This window comes from Camelus ferus, chromosome 33, assembly GCF_009834535.1.
Source record: "Camelus ferus isolate YT-003-E chromosome 33, BCGSAC_Cfer_1.0, whole genome shotgun sequence".
In the NCBI taxonomy this organism is placed as follows: domain Eukaryota; kingdom Metazoa; phylum Chordata; class Mammalia; order Artiodactyla; family Camelidae; genus Camelus; species Camelus ferus.
Window position 1 is genome coordinate 11,206,110 of NC_045728.1, and position 14,852 is coordinate 11,220,961.

General features: G+C 53.6%; 1 protein-coding gene across 2 annotated transcripts; it reads right to left on the reverse strand.

The window, feature by feature from the left end:
* Window positions 1-182: 182 nt before the first annotated feature.
* NLRX1 (NLR family member X1) lies at window positions 183-13,100 on the reverse strand. 2 transcript variants are annotated; one of them, XM_032472598.1, is made up of 10 exons: window positions 12,332-12,604; window positions 10,523-10,647; window positions 9,883-9,952; window positions 9,324-9,412; window positions 8,198-8,814; window positions 6,984-7,799; window positions 2,630-3,225; window positions 2,276-2,362; window positions 1,232-1,483; window positions 183-765 (listed from the first exon to the last, which is right to left on the reverse strand). In XM_032472598.1, the coding sequence occupies exons 2-10, from the start codon at window positions 10,590-10,592 to the stop codon at window positions 444-446; spliced, it is 2,919 nt and encodes a 972-aa protein (XP_032328489.1). In that variant the 5' UTR covers window positions 10,593-10,647; window positions 12,332-12,604; the 3' UTR covers window positions 183-443. The 2 variants fall into 2 exon arrangements, with proteins under 2 accessions (XP_032328489.1, XP_032328490.1); XM_032472599.1 differs by lacking the exon at window positions 12,332-12,604 and adding an exon at window positions 12,921-13,100 and having other exon boundaries at window positions 305-765.
* Between the last annotated feature and the right edge of the window lie 1,752 nt (window positions 13,101-14,852).

The window sequence follows — 14,852 nt, forward strand, 5'->3', positions numbered from 1 at the left end:
GAGAGAGCACCAGTGAGAGGGGAAGTGGCTGCGGGCATCCTGGGTGTCCACAGAAGGCATAAAGGCAGAATGTGAAGGCCCTCCCACACATCTGGATGGCTGATGGGAGAAGTGTGCCCCCTGGTGGCACAATCCAAGGCTCTTTGCAAGGTGGGAGAGGCAAGGTTGGTGGTGGTGCTACAGGGCAATACGACCACTAAAATGCCACACCCTTCTGTCCTTCTAGCCGAAGGGAGAAGAGGCCTGTTCCAGGACCCTGGAAATTCCAGACTTGGGAGCACTGGTTGGACGTGCCCCAGGAGGGCAATTGACAGAGCCGTGCACATTCCTTTGCCTCCAGCCTCAAAGGGATCTTTCCAGAAGTAGTAGTGAAAGCCAGGAGGCCACAGACGGAAGGGGCTTGGGGCCAGGAGACACACAGCTAGGTGCCTGCGGCCATGGTCTCAGCTTCCACGGCCTCCCAGCTGCTCCAGGAGGGCCCTGACCTCGCCCTCCACTCGAAGCAGCTGGGCCTTGCGCCAAGGATTCAGGGTGGCTCCTCGGTTATCTTCCAGATCCCGCAGCAGCAGTTCAAGGTGGCGCCGGACCCGGGTCCGATCCCAGCTGTTGAGGTTCCGCTGGACTTCACCCAGGATCACTGACCAGTACTCAGACACTGCCGTCCCCTCTGTCAGCGACACCACGACCCGGGCACCACCCTCAGTGGTGCTCCCCAAGTCCCGCAGGGCCTGGCGGCCCTCTGAGCTCAGCTCATTGAAGTAGAGGCTAGCAAGAGAGAGAAGAGGAGATGCCATTCAGCAGGGCTCTGAGGAGGAGAAGCAGTGGAGGGGGTGGACAGAGAGTGAGGGGTCTCACAACTCATCCCCTGGCTGTGGAATACAAGGGGGTAAATGTCTGCAATAAGCCAGAGATGGAGAGAGGTGGCCAGGAGGAGGCAGGGATGACACTAGAATTCAGTGGGACCAAGATGAGCAGGAATGGGGCCAAAGGACCCTAATAGAAACAATGCTGGAGAATGAGGGCTGAGTAAGGGCCAATAACAGAGCGGTGAGTTGGTTCAGAAGCAGGTTGGCAAGGATCACTCAAAAGCCAGGAAGTGAGGAAGGCCGGTCCAGGCCCAGGTTTGCCCTCTAGGGTAGGAAAAGCACAGCGGAGAGAGGGAAGGAGGATGAAGGGCTGGGCACAGAACCTCAGGATGGAGTGGGGCGATGGGACTGGGGGCAAGACTCACTGCAGCAGCTCCAGAGATGGATGCTTCCAGGCAGCCTTGGCTAAGGCCAGAGCTGCTGCGTCACCAGCACCATTGTAGGCCACGTTCAGCTCCTGTAGTTGCTGATTACGGTCCAGCTGGGCAGCCAGCAGCTGTAGGCCCTCGTCCCCCAGGTCCGTGTGCAGCAGAGACAGGTGTTTCAGCGAGGTGTTTCCTGCCAGCCCCTCCACCAGCAGGGCCACACCTGCCGCTGTCAGTGGGTTGTTGGACAGCCTAGGGTTAAAAGTACCCCAAGGTTATGAGGGCTCATGGCAGATGCCCTGTGCGGGGCATTGGAACTTGGGCCAAAAGGGTGCACAGTCTGGGGCAGAGACCAGTCTGGACACAGAGAAATGCAGGCTTAGGGAAAGACAATGAAGAAATGGGGGTGCAGTTCACTGCAGAGGAGGTAGAGTTGGGTAGAAGCCGGCTTCTCCCCCTACCCCCGCCTCCTCCCACCTTCCATTCTCCTTTGTGACTCTCCTCTTCCCCCTCCCCTTCCTCTTCCTCATTACCATTTCCCTTCTTTCTTTTTTCACCTCCTTCCAGCCCCTGCTTCTCCCTCCCTTCCCGATGATTCCCCATCCTTCTCTCTCTTCCTTCTCATTCATCCTCCTTTGCTCCAACTGGAAATCAGAACCCAGGTGTCTGGGTTGTTAGTAAATCAGTCAACACTCTGGGAGCATCTACTGAGTGCCCAGCGTCAGGGTCATCCTTGTGAGGGGACAGGAAGAATCCCAGGACAGGATCAATGGTACTGTTGTCAGGCAACCAGCCTGAGTGTTATTCCACCAAGCCCTCCTCCAGGCTGCTTTTAGCCACGTGAGAGGCCTTCTCAGTACCTGTTGCTGGTAGGATTGCTCCCCACACAGCTGCTTGTACTGGACGTGGGGGTGGGCAAAAAGATCTAGACTCCTGCCTTCTTTACGCCACCATGGGTGGGCCCTTGCCGGCCACGTGGTGATGCGGGCTCACCCTTGTCCTTAGCTGGCCAGCAGGATGGAGGCCCCCTGCCAGGGCACTCACCGTAGGGTGGTAACTTGGCACTGGTCATGCAGCAGCAAATCTCGGAGGTCCCTGCAGGCCTCGGGGCCCAGGCTGTTGAGTTGCAAGCTGGAGCAGAAGGTGGCCAGAGGGGAGGTGAGAAACCAAGGAAGGAGTTCGGCATGGACCCTGCCCATCCACCGTGCCCCTCTCTCACGATCCTGCGTCTTGTGGTCCACAGCTGCGTTCCCTTCTGCTGCTCTCCTCACCTCCACCCACACTAGACTTCTTCACCCCACCCCCTGGTCCTTCCTTGCTCCCTTTGGTCTCTCTAGCACCTTCTTCCCACCTCTTCACCTCCAACCTTCATGCCTGTGCATGCGGACAGGGCCTCACCCCAGCTTCCGGGCACGTAGGAAGACAGGTCTGAGCGTACGCAGCCCAGCAGGGTCCAGCTGGCAGGAGGCCAAGTTCACCTCGTCCAGGGCATGCCTCCCGCTGCCCAGTACCGCTGCCACCACTGTGCACTTGAGGGGCGTCATGCGCACGCCCGCCAGGTTGAGCTGGCGCAGGGAGCCCAGCACCTCGGCGGAGAAGCACTGATTCTGGAACTCGTAGTGGAAGAAGAGGTGGTCCAGGAGCTCCGAGGGGGGCAGCACCTGCCGGCCCAGCTTGCCCAGCTTCTTCTTGATGGCCTGGGCATTCTCCAGGGCATCCAGGGTCTTGATGGGGCAGCCGAGCTGAGCCAGGATGGCCCGGTTGTGGGCAGAGAGAAGCCCGCCCATGAACATGGGGAAAAGCTCAAAGACCTCATCCTCTGGGGGTTCATCCGGGTGGCGCCGGGGACCCTCCACGCCCAGGATACTGGCACCCATCTGGTCCAGGACGTCGTCGTTGTAGTAGTCCTCCTCCCGGAACATCTCCAGCACCATGGCCTGGGCCACTCCCTCACGGCTCTTACCCACCACGCGCCCAAACACTCGTGGAACCACCTGGGAAGGGAAGCAGAGGAGAGAACTGCAACCTCCTGCATGCTGCGCCGTTCGGCTTTCCTGCCTCAGCTTAAGGTACACTCTACCCATCTGCTCCAGCCTTGTGATCTCCCTGAAATTCGCACATGATTTGTCTGATTGTACTAATCCTTGGCTGCAGCACCTTCTGTGGCTCCCCACTGCCCAGGTGGAATGTAAAACTTTTCATAATTTGGCCCCAATTTAACCTTTCCAGAGTCATCTCTTAACACTTGTCTCATGCATTCCAGACATCAGGAAATTCTTCTTCCCAAACATGATACATTTTCAAGCCCAGGGGATAGTGGGAAGGAATTAGCATATATTATGCATTTAGCTTGGTACCAGGTAGGTGCTATAAATACATCGCCACCATCAACCTCGTCATTGTCATCACAGCAGTGATGATTGATGCTGCTCCTACTACTTCAGACCCTGCATGATTTGGCCTGATGAAATAAAATTCACATTAAGGCAAAACAAGAAAAGTTTAAACATAAAATTTTTCTTTGCCAATTTGGGCCTCCTTCCTCCCCTCGGGTGTGCACTGTGCATCTGTATGATGCGTTAACCAGACCACCCCAATGGCAGAAATGCCTGCTCGGCCATAAAGGTCAGTTTTTCTCTGGCGCCAGCCATGTAACTCCTGAGAAGATAACATTCCTTTCTCAGTCCTGTAAGGGGTCACGATAATCCACCAATCACCTTGCACACGTAGACATCTTTGGTGAACTTTATGTACAATGCCAATGTGTCATTTGCCTTAAGGATAGCAGTTAGTGCAGAAGACTAGTCAGATGACCTGGGGAAATATTGGGCCGCACCTCATGGAATTTCTTAGCTTCAGTGTTTACTTATGACCCTGTTAATGCTATGAGTATTACCTGCATTTGTCTATTTTACAGGACTGTTGTTTCTTGCATTACCAAATGTGTGACTTGAGCCTCTAATAAAATGAACTAGGGAACTTGAAATGATTGACCAAATGTATCATTCTATAAGAATAACGCTTGTAGTATTGTAAGTCTAGCTATGGGGAGAAGCAACAAGAAGGAACCATTTCCTGGACCATAACAGACTAGCAAGACAGGTGGTCCAGAGGCTTTTGGCTACTGTTAAAAGGGCCTAGTACAGTAATATCACATTGAGTGGCCTATCAAGGAAATCCTCACCTGACCTGGGAGTGAGCGTCCCAAACCTTGATTGAAATTAAGACCGAAAGGAAAGGGATTGTAAAATAAAGAATGTTGCCCACTACCCAGTTCTACAAGAGTCAAGGTCATTAGCCACTGAAGTCACTGATCTACAATAACCCTGAAAGGAATTCACAGTGAATATCAGGATAAGGCAGTCTGTGCTCTGGGAAAACTGACAGAACTGGTCCTCAGCTATTTTCAGGAGAAAATTTTTATGAACATGGATTCTTGCATCTTCCCATAATTAGATAGGCACTAAAACCATTAACTGAAATAACTTTTCCTCATGCCTAGCAGCAACCTCCTACTGAGATACATTTGGTTACACACACCCCCTTTGCCAAAATCACCTATATCCTGGCCTCCCTCTTTACCTCTTTGAAACGGTTCTCAGAACTCTTTGAGAGACTGTCTCCCAGGCTATAATCCTCAGATTGCCTCAAATGAAAATTTCCATTTCTTAGATTGACCACTAATTGATTTTTCATTGACAGGCCCCTGCCAACCACACCCTTCATCACAGCCTCTCACCCTCACTCACTTCTGTCCTCTTGGCTTCTCTCTCTCCTTTTTGGTTTTTTGTTTGTTTTTTGACAGTGCCAAGGTTTCTCCTCCTTCAAAGCTGTACCCTCTTGCTGGCGTGTTCCCTCACCCTCTGCCCTGCAGTTCCTCGCCTGGCTAATCCTCCAGGGATCAGATTAAATGCCCTTCCTGCAGGGAGGCTTTCCTTATTCCCCCAAACCAGGCCCCCCCTTACAGACTTTCATAGCACCTGGAACTCTGCTTTCCAGGCACTTCCCAGAATTTTTAATTATATGGTTATGTTGACATGTTTGTGTTGAGACTGATCAGAAAAGGCAGAAACCTGGGGTTCTGGTAATTAGTTTTTCCTCAGAATCTAACACATTGCCTGGCACACAAGCAGGCATTCAAGTACCTGTCAAATAAATGAATGTTTGGGAAGTTTGCGACATCAGCTCCCGTCCTTGCAATGGTTCTGAAAGGACAGAAGAGGTCCGCTCCTCTGGCAAGAGCCATGAAGCTGTTTTCTGCCACCTCTTCTAATGTCTGGGTTTTTGTTTTGTTTTGTTTTTTTCACTTTTTACAGGTGACGTTCCCACCTTGTAGGTGATAGTACCCCTCCCCAACATGCATCTAGTGGCAAGATGAGCAAATGCCACCCTGTGGAGCCGAATCAATAGGCTCATGAAGAAACAGGTGGGACCAGTCCTCTGCTAGGCAACCCTCCCTCTGAGGACTTGGGGCTGTGGTGTCCCCTCAAATAACTGAGGGGTTTTCTGAATCCTATCAGGAGACCACAGCCTCTCACTGCAATCCAGATGAGACAAGCATATCCTCAAAGTATGACCTCAGCAATAGCCATTGTCTCCCTGCCTGAGGCAGTAGTGGGAGAGGGGTGGGCTGCCTGAGCCAGTTTTTATGATTGACAAACAATTTACAATGATACAGGTTCTATTATTATCCTCATTTGACAGATAAGGACCTTGAGGCACAGAGAGGTTAAGTAACTCATACAAAGTCACACAGCTGGTAAGTGGCAGAGCTTAGATTTGAACCCAGGGAACTGCATTACAGAATCCCTGTTTTTAACCCTGACGCTTTGCTGCCTATAAAAAGGAAAACTTGTTCAGTTTTTGTCAGCCCACCAGGGCTCTGCCTCCTCAAGACCAATTACTGAAACATTCCTAAAGGGGAACTGAGCAAGGCACCGTAGATTCACAGTACATTGTCCACTGTACAGCAGTAAAGTCTGGCAGAAAGAGTACAGGATTTAGAATCACAAAACCTGGACTCAGATTCCAGCTATTCTACTTACTGTCTGAGTGACCTTGGTCAGGTTACTTAGCCTCTGTGAGCCCCACTTTCCTCACCTATAAAAGGAATCATAATAGTTCATTTGCAAGGCACCTGGCAGACACCAGCTGAGAGTGGATACTTCTTCCCATCAAAAACTTAGCGCATCCACCCTGCTCACAGCACAGTCCTCAGGCCTGTAATTTGGTTTCTGGAGCGGACCTGCACCCCAGACAGGCCAAGACAATTACCAATGCCATTTATCCTCCTGGTATAAATGAATAAAATGGCATCTGCTTTATAAATCTGTCTCTGGTGATTGAGTTAGGATGAGACATCACTCCCAGAGTCTAATCACCTCTGGGAGAATAGATACCGTCCGGTTTCTGGACCTTCCAAGCACAAGACAGACCCTGGACTGCAGTGACCCCTGCTGCCCAGCAATAAAGACTAGGAGGAGAGATGCAAAAAGTAAGCCGTGGTTAGGATTTCAGGATTGTTATGAAACTCCCTACACCCTCTAATTCCCCTCCAAGCCTTCCCAGCCTGTGACCTCTCTCCCCTTCTTTATGCCCTAGTCCCACGAAAAGCCAGATTGCCCAAGTCTGAAACCAGAGCCAAGAAAAAAATTCACAGCTATGCCGGAAGTAGCAGTTTCCTTTTGGGAGAGGAGCGAGGGGTGAACTGGGGGTGATGGGGGCTGGCAGCTCAGGGCCCTGGGGCTGTTACCTTGAGCAGGTTGATGAGCAGGGGCAGGGCCCGCAGGGGCAGCAGCTTGGCCACAATGCCCAGGACCAGGCTGACGTCCTCCCCAACACGGCCCACGAGCTCAGCCACTTCCTTCCCCACGCGCTGCAGAGTCGTCTTCCGCAAACCCAGCACAATGTAGAGGGCAGCCAGGTATTCCTGCATGGCGGGCACCGTGAACACGAAGGTACCCTGGTGCCCTGGCTCCACGCACGGGGCCAGAAAAAACCTCAGGGCATCCCGGCGGAAGACATGCAGCAGCTGAAACTCCTCTTCGGTCTTGAGGCCAGCTTCCAGGCAGCCACGGACATCTTCTTCAGAGAAGTACGTCTTGCGGGAGGATACCCCCTCATAGGCCAACTTGCCCATGGTTCGGGCTGCATAGGCCATCAGGGACAACTTGGAGGGATCCGTGCTGTCCAGCATCTCCCCACTGAAGTTTAGACGCAGGAAGCTAGTATAGATGCTCGTGAGGGTCTGGCCGGCTGAGGTAGGGGCATGCAGGAAGTACAAGGTGGCACAGACAAGCCAGCAATAGGAGGGCAGGAAGCAGGCGGCAGCGATCTGGTGGTGCCCCTCCAGGTTCCGGGAGAGCATCTCCACCAGGTGGTCACGCTGAGCCGGCGTGACCCCCACTCCCCCAGCACCATGCCCGCAGTCTGGCTGGTTGAGGCGGAGCTGGAAGTAGAGCTTTTGTAGGTTGGTATCAGAGAAGCCACAGATCTCACCATAGCGGCCCACATACTTGCTGGGGATACGACCAATGGCAGAGGGCCGGGTGGTCACCAGAATGCTGGCCTGGGAAGAGCATGGTTGAGGGTTAAGAAAGACCTTGGTGTCCACATTGCCTCCCTTGCCATGGAGTCCCTGAAGATGGAGTGCTGAAGGATGACAATGATGATGACCGTGTAATTATAAGTCACGTTTAGCAAGTACCTACTATGATCCAGGGCACTGTGCTAAGCACTTTACATGCAGCATCTCATTTGATCAGTACAACTCAAAGAGAGAAGGACTCAACTCAAAGAAGCTTGGGGGAGTTAGTGAGTTGTTCAGTCCCACGGCTGGGAAGTGGAGGGACAGGATTTGAACTAACCCAGAGGCTACGCCCCTACACATTAAACATGTGGACCCAGAACACAAAAATCCTTAGGGGGAAAGTTGGGGACAGTGGTGGCAGGGCAGGGGGCACTCACCTCTGGCAACATGTACTTGCGCAGCAGGTTGACAATGATGGCAGCAGGTACCACTGGCTGCTCGGGATCACTGCAAAGCCCAGTGCCTGCCAACCGGAAATCGAGGTTAAGATGCTCCAAGCCATGGAGCACAAAGAGCAGGCGGGACCTGGCCACGGCCATCAGAGGCAGAACCTCCTTCAGGGGCGTGTAGCGCTGGGCCACAAGTTGGCACAAGGAGGCAGGTGCAGGACCCAGGGATGACAGGTCTTCGCAGGAGAAGGGGATGAGCAGTTCGAAGGCTGGCAGCCGCCCGTAACACCAGTCCAGGACCATCTTGCGCACCAGCGTGCTCTTGCCTGTGCCCACCGTCCCATAGAGTACCACTGTCTGCACTCGGCGCCCACAGACATCTGGATCAAAGAGCTGAGACAGGGCCAGTAGGGGGAGCCCGGCCGAGGGTGGCTGATGCTCCAGGGCGAGCTCGGCTGGTGGGCGATGCTCATCGGGGGTGCTCTCTCGGATTACAGGATCTACATGGACCGTGTCTAGTGCAAAGGATGGGCCGAACTGGCGTTCTTCCCTGGGCAGCCGGCTGAACCATTCAGCCAGGTTCCGGCGGTGCCGCTGGATAGCTTCTGGACGGGAAGGCAAGGGGAATGTGTCAGGGTGAGGGGCCTGGAAGTGCAGGAGCTTAGGGTGATGGTAGGGTCAGGCTGTGGAGTCAAAACACCACACCAGAAGATGTTGGGGCCCAGTATGGTGCTGGGCACATAGGACTCCATCAGACTGTCCAGAAAGTTTGGACCCCTGTGGCAGAAGGTGGGGAGCCATGGGACGAGTGATGGTGAGCTGGGCTGACTGGCTGCATGATCATCTGTGTGCCGTCTTCACCTGACAGCTAGAGGCAGTGTGCTGAAGGTAGGGATGAGATATCCCTCCCAGGGCTTTGTACATAATAAGGATGCTGCAGGAAGGGATACATGGTCAGGGGGATTATGGGCTCACCTCAGTGGATCCTCTCTATCTCCTTCCTCCTGCTCACTTCTCTCTCCAAGCCTTTCTCCCCGTCTCCCGCTCTCCCCGGCCCCACCCTGGGATCCCAGCAGTCCCCTCCTCAGGCTGACTGAGGAGCCAGTCCCTTTACCAGCTGCAGCGATGCCCCGGAACAACTGCCCGTGCCTCTCTGATGGGGGACCACTGCCCGCTGAGCTTCCATAGTGGCGAATAAAGGCCCTGTGAGCAAGAAGAGGGATGAGCTGGGGCGTGGCTACTGGGAGCAGCCTCTGCACAGGCTCAGAGTCCAGGCTGCCGGAACTGATGGACTTCTGCCTTCCTGAGATCCCGGCTTGACCCTGAACACAAGTTCAGAGCCTTATCTGACTCTCACACCCTTCCCAGGGACTGAGGTCCCGCCCCTAGCCCCCCACTGCTCACTGCCTGCCTGGAACTCAGGCTGGTCACTGCCAGGCTCCACCCACTTCCCATAGGTCCCCCCTTCCTGCTGACCACTGTGACTTGTACTATGGATGATATAAGTCAACTTCCTCTTCCACCTGGTAGATGACTCTGTACCTTCTCCATCCTGAGAAGATCAACCTTTCCACAAGGGATCAAGCTCTCTTCAAGCCCTGACCATTCCCAGGCTATTCTGCTGTGCCCAGATGTGTTCTAACGTATGACACTATATGACACTGAAGTCTCACCTAGGGGGCCCAGTGGGACTCTGCCCTTTAAGAGGCCAACTCCAGTGGATCAGGAAAGGGATACGTTCATCTACAGAGAGAAAGGAGAAAGAAGAAATAGCATCCAGAACTCACCCCCATTACCTCACCAATACACAGACCCCATATCTACATCAAATCCCCCATTATTTGCTCTCACAGCATCATGACTGCCCCCTTGCATCAGTTATTAGGCAATTTTATATTTCATTGTGTAATTATTTTATTAACATTCATTCACACACACACCCTTCCTCCATGAGAGCAGGGATCACATCTGTTTTGGTTCACAATTACTTGCTTAGAACTTAGCACAGGGTCTGGCACCCAGCAGGCACTCAGCAGGCACTCGATAACTATTTGTTGAAATGAAATCAGACAAGACAAGACCTGGACTTGTGTACCTCCAGGGATCCCTTGAAGATCATCTAGTCCAACTCCCTTATTTTAGGGTGAAAAAAAGGAAGCTCAGGGTGGTACGGTGACTTGCCCAAGGCCAACAGCTAGTGAATCACAGAGCTGGGACTGGCACACCTGGTGTCTGGATCTCTGCTCTCTTGGAGACTCCATCTGGACTCTGAAGGGGGAGAGGTAGAAACAGAAACCCCTGCTTCCTGCTCACCTGCTGGCTGAAGTGCTCTTCCCAGACCAGGGCCCCAAGAGGCCCTGGGCAAATGGCAGCCCCACCTCATAGCAGCAGAGGTCAAAGCCCAGGGGACTTAGCACAGCACCTTCTATTCTGTTCCCCTGCAGAAAGAATGATGTGAATGGACCCACACCCCCACACCGTCCCATTCCACCTCCCAGTCCAGACCAAGGAAGGGCCTTCCTCCTCAGGAGAACATCAGCCTTTCCTTAAATGTCAGTATCGCCAAAGCCCTAGCCTGGTGCTCAGATCTCCTCCTTCTCCCACATCCCCCACCTGAGTGATCCCATCTTATCTCCTATCACCCATTGCCTCTCCCCGGAGTTGTCCTGAGATCCAGCCTAGTGAACTGTTTTATTTAGGTGTCCTTTTTTTTTTTTTTTTTTTCTTTTTTGCTTGGCTGCCAGCAAGCTCAAATGAGTCCTGCGTTCATTTTCAGTGGCTTTTCTGAGCCAACACTTTCCAGTAACAATCATCCACTCTCCTCTGAAGTTTTTCCCCTAGCTATCAGGTCCTTTTCACTGAGTTTTAATGGTTTCATCATTTTATCTTCTCTGTGACTTTTATGTAACCTGCCTTTGAGGCTGGCATAAATAATAGATAAATGAATGAATGACTTCCTATTTGATATCTCCATATGGATCTCTGCCCGTGCTTCAAGCTTCCCATATGCAGAACTGAGCTCAGCATCCCTCCTCCCCTTTTGGCTACTTTACAGCAAATCTTCCCAGTCACACGATTTATACTAGAAATCTGACCTCTTTGTCTTCAAATCGTTTCCCCCCTCCTTCAGACAGTGGGAAAATCCTGCCAGTTCCTCCTCCCACTGCTTTGCCAGCCTGTCCCTGTTGCATCATTCCTACTGCCCCTGTGCTAACTCAGACCCTATTGAACTTCCGGGGACCTCTCCTTCTCCTTACTGGCCTCTGACTTCAGTCTCATTCCATTCTGATCTTTCATCTCTGCCACCCAATCACCTCCCTAAAGTCCTCGGTTATGTAGAGTCCAAACACCTGACCCACACCAGCTACTTTTCTGAGTTTGTCCCTGCCCCACACCTCATTCGCCAGGCTAACTGAAGTCCTGCTTGAGCTTTCCCAACTTAGCTCACACTCTTTCATCAGTTTGGAATGACCTTTCTCCTGTCAGTCTTTTAAGAATCTGCTCAAAGATTCTCTCTCCTGGGAAGTCTTTCCTGATCCCCGTGAGCTCCCTTAAATGAAGTGCGCAGCTATGTGGCACCTGCTCTCTGCTGAGAGATATGGTTCCTTAAGGGCAGGGGAGGTTTAGGGAGATCTGGCTGCTCTAGGCCCACTTGCCAACAGGGCCAACCAGTGGAGGTGCAGGCCAGGGCTCAGACCAAAAGTCCCAGGGCTGAAAAAGGGTTAAGACAGGGCCCTGGAAGGCCAAGGAAGCCTGGGGAACTAGCTCAGTGGGATAAAATCAGATGCAGGTCCTCTGACTCAACACGGGACTCACGGTGGGGATGGGGGTGGGGAGGGCAATTCTCAGAAGATCACCCCCGGTCTCCAAGTCAGTGGGAAAAGGAGGGGGCACAGCAGGGGAGGTACAGGGACTGTGCTCCCACAGGTCCAGAGCTCCTCCCCTTAAGCTGGGTCTCAAACAGCTTTCCTAGTTCGAGTTGGTTCCGGAGCCCAGGGCGAGAGCCTGCCAGAGTGCCCACCACTCAACGCAACGGCGCCGTCCTACGCCTCCCCGGCCACCAGCTCTTAGCAGCACTCCCCCAGCACCGCCCCGCCCCGCCCCGGCTGCTTAGACCTTTACCCGCCGCGGCCCAGGCCCAGGAGCCGGTCGCCGCCGGAGTCTCCCGCTCGCTCCCAGAGGCCCCGGCGCGGCGCTTCCTGCCCGCCCCGCCCGCCTGCGCGGAGTCCTGCCCGCACTGGCATCCGGCCCAGAGGCGGGCACTGCGAGGATGAGCCCAGGCGCTCCGGGCCGCCGGGTCCCGAGGGGAGGGGGGACAGCGAGAGGGGCGGGTGTCCCGGAGATCAGGCCCGGGGCGGGGGCTTCTTCTCCATCCGTCCCTCCATCGCCCCCGCCCTCCTTGGTACAGCCCTCCATCCAGGCGGGCCCTGCCGCTGGGACTGCCCTCTGCAGGTCACCGAGCGTCCGTCCCATCCCATTACTCACCACCTCCCAGGCAGGACTTGTTGTTATGCCCATTTTATTGATGAAGGAACTGAAGCTCAGAAGGGTGAAATGACTTGCGCAGGTTGATCCAACCAGGAAGGGGAAGAGCCAGAACAAGAATCCGGGGCCTGTGTCTTCCTACCTCACCCCTGGACCTTCCCAAAGCACCCCGCAACCCATCCCCAGGGTCTTCTTCCCTTGGTGCCTTTTCAGCACCTCGGCCTACCTCCTGGGAGAGAACTGAGTCAGGGTCTTTTGGGGGCCTCCCTTCTGTGCCTGGTTCTCTTCAGATCCCAGACCTCTGTGTATGGCTTCTGGTCAGTTGGGTCAAGGAAGGTGGAAGAATGGGGCTGAGGGACAGCTCCCACCCAAAGCTGCGCTTCTTGTCTGGCACCCAATCATGCCTATCCCTGGGGCCTCCCGAGGCCCTCAAAGCCTGCACGCGCATCTTTGTGTTTCCATGCAGGGCACACCCAGGGCCCACGGAGCAGTTGAAGGAGCCACCCACCACCCACAGCCAGGCACGCCTCCACATGCAAACACAGGTGTGCACTGAACAGAGGTGTGCAGTAGGGAACTCCTAGAGAGACGCCTAGGGCAGGGCTGGGAAGACGGCTTTGTGACCTCTAGCCTGCATCCAGACTGAGGACAGCATGGATATTTCACTTATACATGGAGATATCTGTTCTTTCACTGAACACATGGAATTGGGGTAGTACTGAGCAACCAGAACAAGGCGAGCAGGGACCAGACCAGGCAGCTCCCCTCTAGGGGGCCCAGATAATGGTGCTTCAGAGGCAGACGGAAGTCTTAGGAAAGCCTGGGAGAGGAAGTTACCAACTGCCTCCGGCACCGGAGGTGACGTTTGAACTGAATCTTAAAAAATAAGCCAGGGAAGGGAAGGGCCTTCCAGGCAGCTGGGAAAATGGCACACTTGATTTTAAGAGAAGTTCTGAAAGGGAAGTAGGATGGGAGAGGGGAGGGGAGGTAGGCTGATGCTGTGAATGTGGTATGGGGTGACATTTCAGGCATGGGGTACGACTCTAGCTTTACTCCAGCTACCTAGCCACATGAGGCAGACAGGCCCCTGGCTGTGTTACTGAACACAGCTCGGAGCAAGCCATTCCCCTCCCCCACCCTCCAGCAGGTATGACAGCCATGTCGGTTTTATTAATAACATATAATTTGACAGGCCTTTTGCAGACAGGAGTGCTGTGAGTCATGCTGTGGGTATGCGCTCAGTCGTCTGACCTCAGGATGGGGCAGCAGGTGCTCTAGAGCCACAGCATGAAGAACTGCCTTGGTCATCTCTGCTCTCCAGCCCCTTGCACGGACCCCAACACAGAAGGTGGCTGTGTTGAAGGAAAGGATCTCTGAGTCCAGGAAGATCAGCCTTCAGGGAGAGTGGGGCCATTTCAGAACATGCTCGAATGCCCCACCTCCGCAGGTTACTGGGACTGGGGTCAGAAATCACAGGTGATTCTCAGGGGCAAGAGCACAGCATCTTGAGAACTTGCTCAAGCCACTTCTCCAAACCTTGGTTTCCTTCTCTGTAAAAGGAGGAAATGATGGTACTTATCTTAGCAGCCTCGTGGGGTTGCTGTAAGAATCAAAGGAGCTTTCTTCGCAAATATGTGAGTTGTTCTACCAATGTTCTCTGCGCCTAAATGGCCCTTGCTGGCTCCAGAATCGCTGTTTATCTCTTTTCACTCCCGAGGGAACTTACAAATGTGAGAATTTATAAATTTTACTCTTTCAGGACTATTTTAAATTTCATCTTAAAAGGGAAAGAGTAAAGATGAAGAATCTTAAGAAAAACTATTTAATGGTGGGATTTTGTGCCCTCTGACTTTAAGCAGCCATCTATTGGCATCTCTCCAGGCAGAAAGTGGCAACCAGAATTCTTCCTAAAGCTAGCTTGAATTCCAAGAGCTAGGACTCGGATTTCTTCTTCTCACCCCCACTCCCAGCTCCACAAGAAACAAAAGTAGTCCATCTCCAGGCAAGCACCTCACCGGTCAGAGACTGGGCCGGATCCTAGCCCGGGGCACTTAGCTCTCCATGCAACACAGCAAGGGTATTCCAGGCACCTGGCAGGGTTGATGGCAGCCCCCTCCTTCAGTCCCCAAGGATCAGAATGAAAGAGGGTGAGACAACG

Bases quoted from the DNA above. Each gene is read 5' to 3' on its own strand.
- NLRX1 (XM_032472598.1), bottom strand. From the start codon at position 10,592: ATGAGGTGGGGCTGCCATTTGCCCAGGGCCTCTTGGGGCCCTGGTCTG. The intron at 7,800-8,197 runs GTGAGTGCCCCC...TGCTCTTCCCAG, and splicing joins GCAAGTACATGTTGCCAGAG to GCCAGCATTCTGGTGACCAC. The intron at 766-1,231 runs GTGAGTCTTGCC...CTCTCTTGCTAG, and splicing joins CCATCTCTGGAGCTGCTGCA to CCTCTACTTCAATGAGCTGA.